Below are 17,904 nucleotides of genomic sequence, written 5' to 3' on the forward strand. Positions count from 1 at the left end.
TTTAAAAAATAAAAAATGGTAATGTACTGTAGGTTTATGAAATGTACACTTGTGAATTTAATACAAACTTTTGAAGAATTCACACAGTATTTCTGTTCAGAAGGATATTTGTTTAACATAAATCTGGGCTTAATATTACATTTAAACACTGAGATTACCTTGCTTTTGAAATAAAGCAGATATTCATCTTGGTCTTATCAATGAAACTTATATATTATATGAAAGAATGACTAAACCTGACTCATTTGGTATTTATGACATTCTTTTTCCAAAATGTACTGAGTCACAGGGTTACTATCAAGAAGTAAAATTTCTTTTGAAAATACGTCTCCTTTTGGATGTGGGGTTTTTTTTTTGGCATGCAAAAGAATGCTTCTTCTGAATCACTTATGTGTTCTTTCTTACAGGTGTGTCTGTTCCCCAGGCTCATAACTTTTGGAAAATAAATTAAATTTTGATTCTTCAATCAGGTCTTTTATGATGTCATTTTAAAAAATGTAATCCCACCTTCGAACATTGTTTTGTATCTCTTTATGCGAGTCAGCCTCATCATCCTCTAAAAAAAGGGGGATATAAATTAAGTGTGGTAATTAAAAAAATATTTTTTTAAGATATAGAGGCCATTTTACAACACTGCCAGAACTTACTTGCACATAAAAGCTATACAAAATACAGGAAGGTTATTTTTATAAACTTGAAAATGCAAATGGCCAAATTGACATCATTTGAGTCAATATAAATCAAATAACATATTACATATTACACCCATTAAGAGAGATTTTGATCAATGGCTGCTGCTACCATCTTTATCTCTGTGTTTAGTTAAAATGTACACCCAATTGCATTTTGAGGGAGGGAGGGGGAAAGGGATAGAGAGGGAGGGAGGGGTAGGGAGGGAAGGAGAGGGAGGGAGGGAGGGAGGGAGGGAGAGAGGGAGGGAGGGAGAGAGAGAGGAGAGAGAGAGAGAGAATAAAATGTAGAGAAAGCATAACCAGTAATTCTTGTAATTTCCATCTAACCTGACTGGCTTTAAATTCCTGGGCAAGCATATAAAAGAAGAACCATTACAGTAATCAGTAGGAGGAAATGTTGAGGCAGTAAAACATGGGAAAGCACATCCTGAAAAAATATTTTTAAACATGCCTCTTGGCAGTCAATTATTGAATGGTAGCAAGCTGTCGTTTCCAAGCTATTTCGTATTAATAAATTCCCTTTGGGGTCTGCTTTTAACATTGCAGCTCTTTAAGCTATACACTGGTCAGATGTCAAAATTACACATGTCCTCAATTAGCATTTAGACATGCAAGTACAGTTTTCTTGCCACTTCTCTAGTAATGTGGGAAAACGTAACAAATAGGACCACGGAGTAGAAAAGTATCGCTCAAGATTTTGTTCTACTATTGGGGCAGGAAGCAATACATTCAGAAAAAGAAATGAAAAAACTGGGAAATAACAGGGTCACTGGAAGTTGGGTGGCATATTATTACTACTTATATTGGAAACAAAGGTGAAAAATGAATTGCAGACAAGTTCCTCCCTTTTTGGTTATAAGAGGATATTCTTAGCATTAGTCTTATTAGTGCTAGTGTCATTAATTTGTTGTGGTTGTTTATTTTTATATTGTTGTTGTTGTTATATACTTTATTCATTAAACATGAAACTCAGTCAACTGATCATTTAAAAATGTATAACAAATATTATTAACTGGCACTATGGTTGATAAAGGTTGCTGCCAGCATCCTAGGTATCAACCAAGTATTTTGTTAAAATTATTATTATCATCATCATCATCATCATCATCATCATCATCATCACAATTGTATCACAGCGGCCAGTTGTTTCGCCGGATTTGGCATTGATTACTAGTCGGGCCCCACCCAGGGGCCTAGGACATCGTAACGTATTTTCGTAATATGCGTGCAGATCCAAGCAGTGCAGCTTTTTGCATTTGACTGATGGTGATTTTTTTAAATGTAATTCCAGTGCTTTTGGAATAGCACCCACTGTGCCAATTTCCACTGGAATTACCACTGCTGGTTTGTGCCATAATCATTGATTATTATTGTACAATTGTATCACAGCGGCCAGTTGTTTCGCCGGATTTGCCATTGGTTACTAGTCGGGCCCCACCCAGGGGCCTAGGACGTCGTAACGTATTTTCTTAATATGCGTGCAGATCCAAGCAGTGCGGCTTTTTGCATTTGACTGATGGTGATTTTGTCAATTTTTAACTGTTTTAAATGTAATTCCAGTGCTTTTGGAATAGCACCCAGTGTGCCAATTACCACTGGAATTACCACTGCTGGTTTGTGCCATAGTCGTTGAATTTCAATTTTTAAGTCCTGGTATCTTGCGATTTTTTCATGTTCCTTCTCGGTGACCCTGCTATCACCTGGTATTGCGATGTCTATGATTGTGACCTTATTTTTCTCAACCAGTGTGATGTCTGGTGTATTATGCGCCAGTATTTTGTCGGTTTGTATACGGAAATCCCACAAGATCTTGACCATCTGATTTTCGGTGACTTTTTCAGGCTGATGTTCCCACCAGTTTGTTGCTGTTTTAATATTAAAATTTTTGCACAAATTCCAATGGATCATTTGCGCTACTGAATTGTGCCGCAACTTATAATCAGTCTGTGCGATTTTTTTACAGCAGCTGAGTATGTGATCAACAGTTTCATCAGCTTCTTTGCAAGTCTGCATTTGGCATCATCAGAGGATTTTTCGATTTTGGCCTTAATGGCATTTGTGCGGATAGCTTGTTCTTGCGCAGCCAGGATTAGTGACTCTGTTTCTTTCTTTAATGTACCTGTTGTTAACCATAACCAAGTTTGTTCACTGTCCACTTTATCTTTTATTTTTTCCAGAAATTGGCCATGCAGTGCTTTGTTCTGCCAACTCTCCATTCTTGATTTTATCACATCTTTTCTGTATTCTTGTTTCGTCTGTTGGGCCTTCAGTAGATTTTTGTTCTTTACTTCGATTAATAGATGTTCTTGACTTTCTTTTAAATAATCAGCCAGTGCATGTTTTTCTTCTTCAACTGTTTGCTTCACTTGTAATAATCCTCTGCCACCTGATTTTCGGGGCAGGTATAGTCTATCAGTATCATTATTATTTGTAATCAGTATTATTATTATACAATTGTATCACAGCGGCCAGTTGTTTCGCCGGATTTGGCATTGGTTACTAGTCGGGCCCCACCCAGGGGCCTAGGACGTCGTAACGTATTTTCGTAATATGCGTGCAGATCCAAGCAGTGCGGCTTTTTGCATTTGACTGATGGTGATTTTGTCAATTTTTAACTATTTTAAATGTAATTCCAGTGCTTTTGGAATAGCACCCAGTGTGCCAATTACCACTGGAATTACCACTGCTGGTTTGTGCCATAGTCGTTGAATTTCGATTTTTAAGTCCTGGTATCTTGCGATTTTTTCATGTTCCTTCTCGGCGACCCTGCTATCACCTGGTATTGCGATGTCTATGATTGTGACCTTATTTTTCTCAACCAGTGTGATGTCTGGTGTATTATGCGCCAGTATTTTGTCGGTTTGTATACGGAAATCCCACAAGATCTTGACCATCTGATTTTCGGTGACTTTTTCAGGCTGATGTTCCCACCAGTTTGTTGCTGTTTTAATATTATAATTTTTGCACAAATTCCAATGGATCATTTGTGCTACTGAATTGTGCCGCAATTTATAATCAGTCTGCGCGATTTTTTTACAGCAGCTGAGTATGTGATCAACAGTTTCATCAGCTTCTTTGCAAAGTCTGCATTTGGCATCATCAGAGTATTTTTCGATTTTGGCCTTAATGGCATTTGTGCGGATAGCTTGTTCTTGCGCAGCCAGGATTAGTGACTCTGTTTCTTTCTTTAATGTACCTGTTTTTAACCATAACCAAGTTTGTTCACTGTCCACTTTATCTTTTATTTTTTCCAGAAATTGACCATGCAGTGCTTTGTTCTGCCAACTCTCCATTCTTGATTTTATCACATCTTTTCTGTATTCTTGTTTTGTCTGTTGGGCCTTCAGTAGATTTTTGTTCTTTACTTCGATTAATAGATGTTCTTGACTTTCTTTTAAATAATCAGCCAGTGCATGTTTTTCCTCTTCAACTGTTTGCTTCACTTGTAATAATCCTCTGCCACCTGATTTTCGGGGCAGATATAGTCTATCAGTATCACCACGTGGATGTAAACTGTAGTGCATTGTCATTAGTTTCCTGGTTTTTCGGTCCAAAAGGTCCAAATCAGCTTGTGTCCAGTTAACTATGCCAGCTGTGTATCTTATAACTGGTATTGCCCAGGTATTTATGGCCTTGATTGTATTTCCACCATTCAATTTAGATTTCAAAATTTTCCTAACTCTGTTGGTGTACTCTCGCCTGACAATAGTTTTTACTTCTCCATGCTTGATGTTATCCAACTGCAGAATGCCTAAGTATTTGTAGGCTTCATTTTCTTTGCATTTAATTAGTTGGCCATTATTATTATTATTATTATTATTATTATTATTATTATTATTATTATTATTATTATTATTATTATTATTATACAATTGTATCACAGCGGCCAGTTGTTTCGCCAGATTTGGCATTGGTTACTAGTCGGGCCCCACCCAGGGGCCTAGGACGTTGTAACGTATTTTCGTAATATGCGTGCAGATCCAAGCAGTGCGGCTTTTTGCATTTGACTGATGGTGATTTTGTCAATTTTTAACTGTTTTAAATGTAATTCCAGTGCTTTTGGAATAGCACCCAGTGTGCCAATTACCACTGGAATTACCACTGCTGGTTTGTGCCATAGTCGTTGAATTTCGATTTTTAAGTCCTGGTATCTTGCGATTTTTTCATGTTCCTTCTCGGTGACCCTGCTATCACCTGGTATTGCGATGTCTATGATTGTGACCTTATTTTTCTCAACCAGTGTGATGTCTGGTGTATTATGCGCCAGTATTTTGTCAGTTTGTATACGGAAATCCCACAAGATCTTGACCATCTGATTTTCGGTGACTTTTTCAGGCTGATGTTCCCACCAGTTTGTTGCTGTTTTAATATTATAATTTTTGCACAAATTCCAATGGATCATTTGTGCTACTGAATTGTGCCGCAATTTATAATCAGTCTGCGCGATTTTTTTACAGCAGCTGAGTATGTGATCAACAGTTTCATCAGCTTCTTTGCAAAGTCTGCATTTGGCATCATCAGAGGATTTTTCGATTTTGGCCTTAATGGCATTTGTGCGGATAGCTTGTTCTTGCGCAGCCAGGATTAGTGACTCTGTTTCTTTCTTTAATGTACCTGTTTTTAACCATAACCAAGTTTGTTCACTGTCCACTTTATCTTTTATTTTTTCCAGAAATTGACCATGCAGTGCTTTGTTCTGCCAACTCTCCATTCTTGATTTTATCACATCTTTTCTGTATTCTTGTTTTGTCTGTTGGGCCTTCAGTAGATTTTTGTTCTTTACGTCGATTAATAGATGTTCTTGACTTTCTTTTAAATAATCAGCCAGTGCATGTTTTTCCTCTTCAACTGTTTGCTTCACTTGTAATAATCCTCTGCCACCTGATTTTCGGGGCAGATATAGTCTATCAGTATCACCACGTGGATGTAAACTGTAGTGCATTGTCATTAGTTTCCTGGTTTTTCGGTCCAAAAGGTCCAAATCAACTTGTGTCCAGTTAACTATGCCAGCTGTGTATCTTATAACTGGTATTGCCCAGGTATTTATGGCCTTGATTGTATTTCCACCATTCAATTTAGATTTCAAAATTTTCCTAACTCTGTTGGTGTACTCTCGCCTGACAATAGTTTTTACTTCTCCATGCTTGATGTTATCCAACTGCAGAATGCCTAAGTATTTGTAGGCTTCATTTTCTTTGCATTTAATTAGTTGGCCATTGGGCATTTCAATTCCCTCAGATGCAGTGATTTTGCCCCTTTTTATGGATACAGTGGCGCATTTTTCCATGCCAAACTGCATTGAAATATCGGTGCTGAATACTCGGACTGTATTTGTCAATGATTGGATTTCTATTTCTGACTTTCCACAGAGTTTCAAATCATCCATATATAGTAAATGCGAAATTTTTTCAGCTTTTTTGGCTGTTTGGTAGCCTAATTTCATTTTTTTTAAGATTACTGATAGTGGGATCATTGCGATGATGAAGAGAAGAGGTGAAAGTGAATCACCCTGGAAAATTCCTCGCTTGATATTAACCATTCCGTAGCTCTCATTCCCTACTGCCAACTCAGTTCTCCATTGTTTCATTGCCTTTTCAGTAAAGGATGTAATATTTTTGCTAATGCCAGTTGTTTCTAAGCATTTTATGATCCAACTATGTGGCAGTGAGTCAAATGCCTTTTTGTAATCAATCCAGACCATATTCAAGTTCGTTTTTCTGTTCTTACAATTTTCTAATATCATTTTATCAATTAGAAGCTGATCTTTTGTGCCCCTGCTCCTTCTTTTGTTGCCTTTTTGCTCTACTGGCAAGATGTTGTTTGTTTCCAAATAATCCATCATGTTATCTGCAATAATGCCTGTGAGTAATTTGAAGGTTGTTGGCAAGCATGTTATTGGTCTATAGTTTTCAGGTGTTGTTCCTTTAGTTGGATCTTTCTGAATCAAGTATGTTTTTCCAGTTGTCAACCATTCATCAATTTGGCCCTTTTGTAAAATTTCATTCAGTTGCCTGGCTAATATTGCATGTAAACTGGTCAGATATTTGAGCCAGAAACCATGTAATTGGTCCTTTCCAGGTGATGTCCAATTCTTTACCTTTTTAACTCGATTTTTGATCATCTCAGTTGTTATTTCTAATACTTGCATTTGTTTGTTGCCAATGCTTTTCTCAAAGTCATGTATCCACTTTGCTTCCTTGTTGTAGTCCTTTGCATTTTCCCACAATTCTTTCCAGAATTCGACTGTGGCCTGCTTTTCTGGTTTTTCACTTTTGGTGTCACGATTCACATTAAGACTTTGATAAAAACACCGTTGGTCTGATCGAAATTGCTGATTTTGTTTATATTGGATGATTCGTGCCTCATATCTTTCAATTTTTCTAGCTGTTGCTGTTATCTGCTGTTTTACAATCTCTACAGCTTCATTGATGTTTCTTGTATCCAATCTATATCTTCTGATTAGCCGATCTATGATTTTGTTGTTTTTAAGCCGTTGCTCATGCATGTTCTTTAAGTTACTAGCATCTGCCCTTAATTTTTTGATTTTTTGTTCTAAACGGATTTTCCACTTTGGCTTTGATGCTTTTTCTGTTGTGTGACTAGGTACTTTAATTTTAATGCCTAGTTCATTAGTGACTATTACAGCTGCGCTGTACATTAACTGGTTTGTTTCCAAGATGGATCCCGGTTCAATTGTTGAAAACACTGCATTAACCATTTTCATGATAGGGGCCAAAATTTTCTTAGGCACAGTTTTTAGTGATGGTAAACGTTGCCTTTCCTCATTAAGCAGAAAATGCTCCATGATCTTATCCTTCAATTCTTTTTGTTTTTGAGTTAGTTCATCAGTTGGTTCAGTGATAACTGGTTCTAGTGGTGGTGATGTTATTTCCTCCCCGAGAGCTTCTTCTGGGAGTTCTACTATAATGTCTTTAGTTGTGTCTTGAATATCAGTTATTTCCGCTTGTGATATTGTTTTTGGGGTTTTGCAATTTGCCTGAATCTCCTCATGTTCAACTTCACTAAACACTTTATTCCGTATAATAAATCGCCTTTGATCTGCTAGTCGTTGTTCACTAACATTTGAATCTGGATATTGTTGTTTCCATAATTCATACATTCGCTTTAAATATCCTCTTTTTTCTGGCTCTGAGTTGTAGTAACAGGCCATTATGGCACGGTTTTCATCTGCACTATATTTTTGTCGTTTTGTTGGCTGGTCCACTTGTAGCCCACTTGTCGACGGATGTCCAGGGACCCCAACATCCGCCGCGGCCCTTGTTAACCCGCGCGACGACCGATGCGGTATGGAATTCTTATTCGTTTTTTTCACCATATTGTATGGGTTGGCGGGGTTTTTTTTACGGGACCAGATGCCAACCTGATCCCAACCTTCCTCCTTTCTCATCCGGGCTTGGGACCGGCAACGGCGGAGTTGTTGTTGTTGTTGTTGTTATTATTATTATTATTATTATTATTATTATTATTATTATTATTATTATACAAAAGGAATAATAAAACTAGTGCTAACAATATAATTGTTAAATTGTACAATAGACAGGTTTTTAAATCAAATCCACATCCTCAATTACCATTCTTAAACTTGTAAGGGAAGTCAAGTTGAGATCAACTGCTAATGATGTGTGTGGCACATCCCCATAGTTTTCTTGGCAACATTGCACAAATGGTTGTCACTGCTTTATTTTATTTTATTTTTAATTTCCCAGCCTCTTATAGGCCTGCTCTTTTGTAGTGACCTCCCAATCAAGTACTAATCAAATGCAGTCCAACTTACATTTTTTTGACATCAGCCAAGGTCCACTGATTTCCAGATAAAAAGTGATTTCATATGCATAAATACAAACCTTTAACGGTCTATTTTTAAGAAAATATATGTAGGAAAAAAGTACCCGAATTACCCTGAAAAAGTTCAAAATAGTTTCTACTGAATAAATATTTTCTACTGAATAAATATTTTCATTAGAAAGGTGTTAGATTACATATATAAAGTCATAATAAACTGTAAGCCACCCCGTGTCGCTGCATCAGTGAGATGGACAGCATAAAAATTTTAAAATATAATAATATAGTATTAGTATTTTGTGTTGTGTTGTGTTGTGTTGTGTTGTGTTGTGTTGTGTTGTGTTGTGTTGTGGTATGGTATGGTATGGTATGGTATGGTATGGTATGGTATGGTATGGTATGGTATGGTATGGTATGGTATGGTATGGTATGGTATGGTATGGTATGGTATGGTATAGTGTACAATACAGTATAATATAATTAAAACAATGCAAATAGTGTATCCAAGTAAAAAAATACTCCAATTCTATTTTTGACATTAAAAGCAGTTTTCCAGATATGAAGTGCTGGAAATTCACGTGTTTTTCATAAGCTTGCAAAGTGGATAGCAAGGCATAGTATACAGGTGAAGGATGCCAGATGTTTTGTTATTCTTTGGGGGGGGGGGGGGAAGGTGGTGGCAACATAAAAAAAACCAATCAATTTGCCAAAGAGGAAAGCTCTGAAACTCAGCATTTTTCATGCGAATAACTTATATGGGTAAAACTGACATACTTTTCTCATTTAATTTAATTGGTAAAAGTGCAGAGTCACAGTCCCATGATAGGTGGCCACATAAATCATTTAAATCAGGGGGTGTCCAAACTTGGGAACTTTAAGACTTGTGGACTTCAACTCCCAGAATTCCCCAGCCGGGGAATTCTGGGAGTTGAAGTCCACAAGTCTTAAAGTTCCCAAGTTTGGACACCCCCTGATTTAAATAAACAAGCAACATCCAATGATTTATTTACAAATAAGAATTTAAGAAGTTCTAAATATAGCACTTTTTTTCTACTTCTGTGAATCTTCCTATCAGTGGGTTTTGAATTAACATCACAGATCAACATTTTTTCTGCAGATAAGTCTATTCAGGAATAAGCACATTTATTGTCACCACTTCATTATAAAACTTACGTTTAGCGTTGCAATGATCATGGAGCTTAAGCAAGTAATAGATCCTAAAATATTTTATTTAATATTTCATTAATATTTTATGAATGAAGAGTTGTTGCGAGACATTAAGAATTTCAGCTCCCACCTGAACTGGAAGTCCTGACTGTGAACTCCACCTGAAACAGCATACATCCATGCAAGCATAATAAACAGACAATCTGATAAGTTCGTGTTGCATGTATGAACCAATAATGCAAAAATAGTATCTTCAATGTTATAATACCGGACCAGTGATTTCCATTTTTCCAGCATAGGAAACATATGCATGACCGTTTAAAGGAAAAATATAATTTTGCAGCATAGGATGGCTGGGATTTAAAGAAATACAAGCTGCTTTTTTTTTTTTACTTTTTGAAAACAGAATGAGGAGGAAACATTGTTAGCACATCACTGAGAGGTCCTGAGTTTCTACACTGTTTCCTATCATAGGCTGTCATTTTTTCCACTCTAATGAGAGATCATCAAAGTGTCAAATGAAACCAGGAAATCCGAGCTGCAGACAAAGAAATTATTTCTTATATCTGTGCTTCAGACAAATACAGATAATTCAGAATTCCTTTCTCACTTCACTTGTAAAGCACATTTGGAGCTTCACAATAATTCCACTGTCCAACTGATCGTGATGTTCCTTTTTAGTTCATGCAGTACAACTTGGAACAGTTGGTCACAATGCGGATAATTTTTTTAAATCTTCTTGAGGCAACCCTAGTATTTCAGAAAGCCGGTGCAATGAAACTCTGTTATTGTTTTTTTTTTAAATGTGTATATTGTTTAAAAATATTTTATTTAATGGTATATTGTTATACCAATTGTATCTCTTTAAAAACTTCCTTTTAAGAAATCCACTCTTATGTGTATTACTTCATCCTTCTGGATTGTGGTGTGGAGACTTATTCATGTGCTTCAGAAGCAGAGCGACTTCTATACTTTTTCACTTTTCAGAATTACTAAAATGACCCCCAAGGATACAATTGTAATTCCTGGATATTTCTAAACTTCGGGTTACCTCTGACCACTGACTATCCTGGCATGGCTTTACGGGAATTATAGCCCCAAACAGTCAGTTGCCAACTTTTGCCCAAAAGTTTAAGGAACATTTAAGAATGGGAGAGTCACAGTTTTCATTAGCAACAAATGTAGCACTTTAAATTACCAGAAACTAAAAATACTCAGGAAACAGATGATCTCTTTTCTTAAAACTGAGAAGAATTGCTGCTTTGTTTGTATATTCCTTTCTAATATGGAATATCTAATTCACATGGATAGGCTGAAGCTCCTATTTTATTGGTTATAACATTGTCTTCAATTTTGACTCCAGGAAACAAGTAAACTGAATCAACTACACAAATGTCACATACTAATTTTCACCAGCAGTAACAGGTAAGTTTGTCATCAACAGTCTGTACACTGACTTATGAATATAGAGCACAGTGCAATCTGCATTATCACTTTGACGTATGGATGAGTAAATCTATTTTATTTGATTTACTTTTTGAGTAAAACTTATATTCAAAATCAAATTGACAAATCCATCAGTTCAAGCAGAGGGCATTGAGGGGTGTGAACAGCTGTATCTCTCCAAGCTTGTTTGCAAAGCTAAAACACTGATAAAGACCCACATCCTATACTAAGAGTCTCCTTTTAATCCTATCATACCAAACCATCTTTCCACATCTCTATAAAATGGAACAAAATTGTTATTGACATGTAACCTGGGCAGGTTACAGTTCATTTTTTAAGATTCAAATAAACTGACTCACACAAATTTCTTGGCGCTCAATATCTTTCTCCAGAATTAACAATTAGAGATTGTTGAGGATTAGATTTATTAGATTATATCACCAAACCACTGAAGGAAAGAATTAGAATTTTAAATACAAGTTTTTATCCATTTTTAATCCATATTTGTACCGAAGACACCGTGAGCAGAAAAATATATATAGCATATTTGGCAATTCCTCTTCTCTGTACAATTCACCACACCATTTTCCATGTTGTTTTGAAGCCCTCAGAGCAGATTGGAAATGCAAAAAAAGAAGGCAAATCACTGAAAACTACTTCTGGCTGCTTCTACTCACAGAAATCGCAGATAACTCAAAGAGTATTTCTGCAGCACAGGGAGCCAATAGGCTGTGATCTATATGCAGATTTTACAACAGAGGTTGCTTATTTTTTCTAGGGTCACCAGATGTGGCCTGCAAAACCCAGGACAATTACTAGATGGGAGCAAACAAAATGGAGTTTTCTGTGTCTCTTTCCTGCCATCTACTGGTCACTGGGATTCTTACAGCTCAGACCTGATTTCTCTAATTTTATCCAAAGACAGGTGTTTTTTATTATCATGTATAATTATTTCAAAGTAAATATATTACCAAGATTTATAAAAACTAGATTTTACTTGAATATTAAAAATTGCTGAATAGAAATGTAATGGAATCAGTGTAAGTCCCATTTAGTTTTGAATTAATCAAATGCAAGACAATTATTTGTGTCTGGGAAAAGGATATATTTATTTGATATAAATTTAACCAAATTAATCTGAACTTTAAACAAGAACACAGTAGTCCTTGATTTCCATTTTTTTTAGAATGTATATACTATTAAATGTACTCTCCAGAGAATTATATAAAAAGGGCATTTCAAGGAAAAGTACTTGCCAAATAATGCAAATATTGAGGAATACACAAATATTTGTATTGACTTCTTAAGCAATTCAGACACTGAATAAGACACCAGATGCTTATTACAGAATACTGAATATTGTACATATTTTTCATGCTAGCCTATTCAGTAGGCATCAGCAGCTAGAACCTTGCACAGCCATGCTATTTAAAAAATATTCATCAGCACACATTTTCCTGGGTAAAAAAGCTTCACCAAGAAAAGCATTTTTTTCTCTAAACTAGTTAAAGGCAGGAACACTTCCTTCTTTCATACTGTGTTAGTACATAGCAGATTTCTGTAGAGAAGTTCAGTATTTGTGACATACTCAAATTATAGCTGTCTACATAAACAACAGAGATCAATTATATTTGAAATTACATCCAGACAAAAGGAAACTGGAAATAGTTTCTTACTGAACATTCAATCTCAACAATCCGTAAACATTTGAACAGCTACTTAATGCATTGCCCATGACTTCATTGAAGTGTGTTTCCTATATTCCGTTCCTGAAAATGAAAACTATTGGTCGGTTCATTGTATTTATGGGGTCTATTTATTAGAACTGCAAATATTGAATTAATTAAAACTAACAATATGAAGCTAAACTTTAAATCTGGGGGTTATGCTTTGTTTAATAATATGTTAGCTAAGCAAATGATGACCGTTAACTAGTTTTTTTCCAGAAATGGAGATGGGAAAGCTAACAAACTATTTCTTTTCTCAAATGACATGCTACCAAGTTCTACTGCTCATATATTTCCATAATATTCTTCTGGGATTGACAATTCTGGGCACCACCAAAAGGCTAACTTTGATGAAGATTGCCACCGCTCTCCCTCAATACATTTGTCCTTTTTTCTACCAGTAATTATCACATTATAACATTGGGAATTTGTTGTGAATTAACAGTATATCTCCTTAATATATTAATAATTTATCACTTGCTTCTACCAAAAAATGTCAACTCCGTGTTTTTCCTTTTGAAAGTATGCAGATAATATTTGTACGCTACTTTACTGAATTTAAATAGCGAGTGAGAATTCAGGAGCCAAAAAAACATACCCACTCCCATGAGAAATTCTCTCAAATGTTAGTAAGCTGTAATATCTTGCCCACTGCAAGGACCCCCTCTCCAAAACTAGTCATTTCAACTAATCATTTCCCTCCATTAGGTAACATCTGCACCAAGATACATTAGTAAAATATGAGTGTAGCAGTACCTTTCTTTTTTAAAAAAAAAAAAACCCACCAAACTATACTGTTGAGAACTGTTATACAGTATTTGTTTCTCCTAATTTGTACTTTCTCAAAGCTATCAGACATAGATGCTTAACGTGAATTAACTGACTATGGCTATGAACGCTGGTAGATTTCCGAGAAGGAAAGAAAATCTGCCTTGGTATAATGTGGAAGCAATATAGAAAGAAGTCAACTTTGCACTGCAATACAGCTAGACCTGTAAATATCCAGTTACTCCTCAATCCAACCTTAGCCAACATGACACCCTCCAGATGTGTTGGACTACCGTGTGGGAGCGTGATAGACTCGAAGAGCATCACGTTCAGAAAGGCTGCATTAGTCAAGCAAAACTGCTCAAGTGCCTGGATCACTCAAGGGCCTCTCAAAAATACCAGAGGAAATGACACAGCTGTGCTTGCAACCAGCTGTCTAGCGAGTTATGTATAGCAACTGGGACAAAGACAGGAAAGGAGCAAAGGATCTGGGGACCCTTCTTCAACCTAACACTGCCCAAGCGGCTCTTCATCCGAGAACACCAAGAAGAAAGAGGAAGCAGTGGGAAACTGAAAATCCGCGAAAAAACCCACCCCAGCATCAATAGCAAGGGGGGAAAGTGACTGCATACTAGCCAACTACAGGTAGTCCTTGATTTACAATAGTTCACTTGGTGACTGTTCAAAGGCTACAAAGGTACTGGAAAAAAGTGACTTGTGGCCATTTTTCACACTTACGACCATAGCAACATCCCTCAAGGTCACGTGATCAAAATTCGGAGGCTTGTCAACTGGTTCATATTATGACCTGGGGTCATGTGATCCCCTTTTGCGACCTTCTGAGAAGTCAAATCAATGGGGAAGCCAGATTCACTTAACAACCCTGTTGCTAACTTTTAACAACTGCAGAAATCCACTTAACAACCACTCAAATGGGGCAAAACCCATTTAAGCAACGAGCCCCAATGGGCTCAGTTGTGGTCGTTAAGTCGAGGACTACCTGTAGAGATGATCCCGCTGGCTCTCTGCAGGTTTGGGGAGGCAGGAAACGGAGGAAACCACCAGGGTCTTGAGCAGCTAAATTGCTCGGCTCTTTCCACTTCCCTCCTCCTCTCCTCCGCCGGCCTCACGTTACCTCTCGGCGAGGCAGAGTCTGTGTCTTTCCGCATTTCCTCTACGCCGAAAGCAAAGTTGGCCGGAGTTGGCCGGGCGGGGGCGGGCGATGCCCCCGACCACAAAGCCCCCCTCCCCAAACCCCGGAGCCTGCTAACCTTCCATCCGGCGGAGCTGTTGCTGTCCCCCTTGTCCTTGAAGTACGGCACGTTCTTGACCATCCACTCGTAGATCTGGGAGAGAGTGAGCCGCTTCTCCGGGGCGCTTTCGATCGCCTTCGTGATGAGGTCCGCGTAGGACAAGTTGCCCCAAGCGTTGCGGCGGGAAGAGCTGCTCTTGCGAGGGCCCGTCACCGAGGCCAAGGCGGCGGGCCCTGCATGCTGCTGCTGCTGCTGCTGCTGCGGGTGCTGAAGGCACGGGAACTCCCCGCAAAGGCAACCGCCTGAAACTCCGAGGTCTCCGGCTCCGGAGCTGCCCGCCTCGAAGCTTTCGCCTCCGCCCGCTTCCAGCAAACTCAGCAGGTCACCGCCGGCGGAGGAAGAGGAGGAGGCGCCGAGGGCCGTGACCAGCCCGCAGCGGGACGGAGACGCGGCCCTCGCCGGAGTTGCAGTGGGCGTCTGTCCCGGACTGGACGGGGCGAGCTCCGGACGGGGCAGAGGCCAAGTGCAGGACCTCGGCCGAGCCAGAGGCTGGAAATCGGGGTCGGTCTCCACGGGGTGAGGCGCCTCGGCCATGGCGAAGGAGGAGAGGGGCTGCGGGGGTGGGGGAGAGAAGAACGAGGTTTCTTGAGCCGGGCGGGCGGCTTCCTCGTCTGGCAGCGGCCTCCTGTTGAGCGCCAGACGCCACTTGACAAACTCCAACTCCGTCCCGCGGCGGCCGCTCGTTCGCTGGCTGGCTGGGCGACAGGCGGGCAGGGCTCGCGCAGTTAGCTCGACGTCCTGGCTGGGGAACGAGCGTCAGCCCCGCCCACTCCGCCCGGGCCTAAGGGACGAGCGCGAGGGGGCGGCCCAAAGAGCCGAAAGAAACGCCCCTAAGGCTTTGCCCGCCTGGGTGGAGGGAGGCGGGTGCGGTCTCCTCTGCCCTGGGGAGGGAAGCGCGTCGGGGCATTTTCCCCCGCCCTACACACACACAGACACACACGCACGAACTATCGCAGTCCACCCCCACAACGCACCACACAGCTGGACTTTCGCAGTCCAAGCCCCCCCCACTACACACAGCTGGACTTTCGCAGTCCAAGCCCCCCCTTACACACAGCTGGACTTTCGCAGTCCAAGCACCCCTACACGTTCACAGCGGCAGTTCCGCAGTTCAACCCCCTCACAGCTGGACTTTCCACTCCAAGCCCCCCCACTACACACAGCTGGACTTTCGCAGTCCAAGCCCCACCACAGCTGCACTTTCGCAGCCCGACCCCCCCTACACACACAGCTGGACTTTCGCAGTCCAAGCCAGCCACAGCTGGACTTTCGCAGTTCAACCCCCCACAGCTGGACTTTCCAGTCCAAGCCCCCCACTACACACACAGCTGCACTTTCGCAGTCCAAGCCCCCACCACTACACACACAGCTGGACTTTCCCAGTCCAAGCCCCCCACTACACACAGCTGGACTTTCTCAGTCCAACCTCCCCACTACACACAGCTGGACTTTCGCAGTCCAAGCCCCCACAGCTGCACTTTCGCAGCCCAAACCCCCCTACACACACAGCTGGACTTTCGCAGTCCAAGCCCCCACAGCTGCACTTTCGCAGCCCAAACCCCCCACAGCTGCACTTTCGCAGTTCAACCCCCACAGATGGACTTTCCAGTCCAAGCCCCCCCCCACTACACACACAACCGCACTTCCGCAGTCCAAGCCCCCACCACTACACTCACAGCTGGACTTTCCAGTCCAAGCCCCCCCACTACACACAGCTGGACTTTCGCAGTCCAAGCCCCACCACAGCTGCACTTTCGCAGCCCAAACCCCCCTACACACAGCTGGACTTTCGCAGTCCAAGCCCCCCACAGCTGGACTTTCGCAGTTCAACCCCCCACAGCTGGGCTTTCCAGTCCAAGCCCCCCCCCCCCACTACACACACAACTGCACTTTCGCAGTCCAAGCCCCCACCACTACACTCACAGCTGGACTTTCCCAGTCCAAGCCCCCCACTACACACAGCTGGACTTTCGCAGTCCAACCCCCCCACTACACACAGCTGGACTTTCGCAGTTCAAGCCCCCCACAGCTGGACCTTCGCAGTTCAACCCCCCCACAGCTGGACTTTCCAGTCCAAGCCCTCCCCCACTACACACACAGCTGCACTTTCGCAGTCCAAGCCCCCCCACACAATACAGCTGGGCTTTCGTAATCCAAACTCCACACACACGCGCACACACAACACAGCTGGATTTCGCAGTCCACCCCGCCCCCAAGCTGGACTTTCGCAGTCCAAGCTAAAGGGGGGAGCGCTGCCCGCGCGGGTTGTGATGGGGGCTTCTTGAATTGCCCCCCCCCCGGCCGCTCAGGGCCAACCCAGCGTCTCGTGTTCCTTCCCGGTGTGGCCCGCCTGGGGACCCTGCTCCCCTTTCACGTCGTGGGATGGAGCCACCGTGTGTGCCCGCGGGAGAAGCCGTGGGAGGGGGGGGCGCGAGGGGTGCGGCTGTGGTGAGCCAGGCAGGATGTGCGGGTGGAGGGTGTGAGCGCCGAGCGCCGTGAGAGACATCGAAAGCCGCGTTTTCGATCGGTTTAAAAACTCGAGAAACGCGTTCCGATCATCCGCAAATCGTGGCGGGCCCTTGGAATGAAAGGGGAACACGAAAATAAGAAGATAATATTATTATCTGCAAGAAGCACAGCGAAAGACCGTTTAAAGAAGTTTAAAGGCCGGTTTAAAAGTGGGTTGTTTACTCGCAGAATGGAGATCCGCTGCGGTAGGTGGAAGGCTAAGAGGAGGAGACCCTTAATTCAGTGTTTCTCAACCTTGGCTACTTGAAGATGTCTGGACTTCAACTCCCAGAATTCCCCAGCCAGCGAATGCTGGCTAGGGAATTCTGGGAGTTGAAGTCCAGACATCTTCAAGTAGCCAAGGTTGAGAAACACTGCCTTAATTAATCTGCTGAGCAGGTTAATTAAGATCCTCACAACACACACGATCTGGAATAGGATCTCGCCTGAAGGCTTTTGGGTGCAGCAGAGACCTTCAGG

The 17,904-nt window shown here is 41.1% G+C and overlaps 2 protein-coding genes across 2 annotated transcripts in view; both read right to left on the reverse strand.

The window, feature by feature from the left end:
• The window catches only part of FOXO1 (forkhead box O1), a 53,416-nt gene extending 37,840 nt beyond the window's left edge, over positions 1-15,576 (reverse strand). The window contains exon 1 of the mRNA XM_014061809.2: positions 14,875-15,576. Coding sequence (XP_013917284.2) covers positions 14,875-15,450 — 576 coding nt within the window. The 5' untranslated portion in view covers positions 15,451-15,576. The remainder of the gene's footprint in view (positions 1-14,874) is intronic.
• On the reverse strand, positions 2,139-14,772 carry LOC148045650 (uncharacterized). Its single transcript, XM_087715257.1, is given in 5 exon segments — positions 2,139-2,698; positions 2,701-3,120; positions 3,649-3,949; positions 5,026-5,306; positions 14,739-14,772. Coding segments are annotated over 5 exon segments (1,596 nt in total).
• Positions 15,577-17,904: the final 2,328 nt, after the last annotated feature.

Source organism: Thamnophis sirtalis, unplaced genomic scaffold (assembly GCF_051295495.1).
Source record: "Thamnophis sirtalis isolate CommonGarterSnake01/CBP01778 unplaced genomic scaffold, rThaSir2_p1.2 scaffold_5, whole genome shotgun sequence".
Taxonomy (NCBI): Eukaryota; Metazoa; Chordata; class Lepidosauria; order Squamata; family Natricidae; genus Thamnophis; species Thamnophis sirtalis.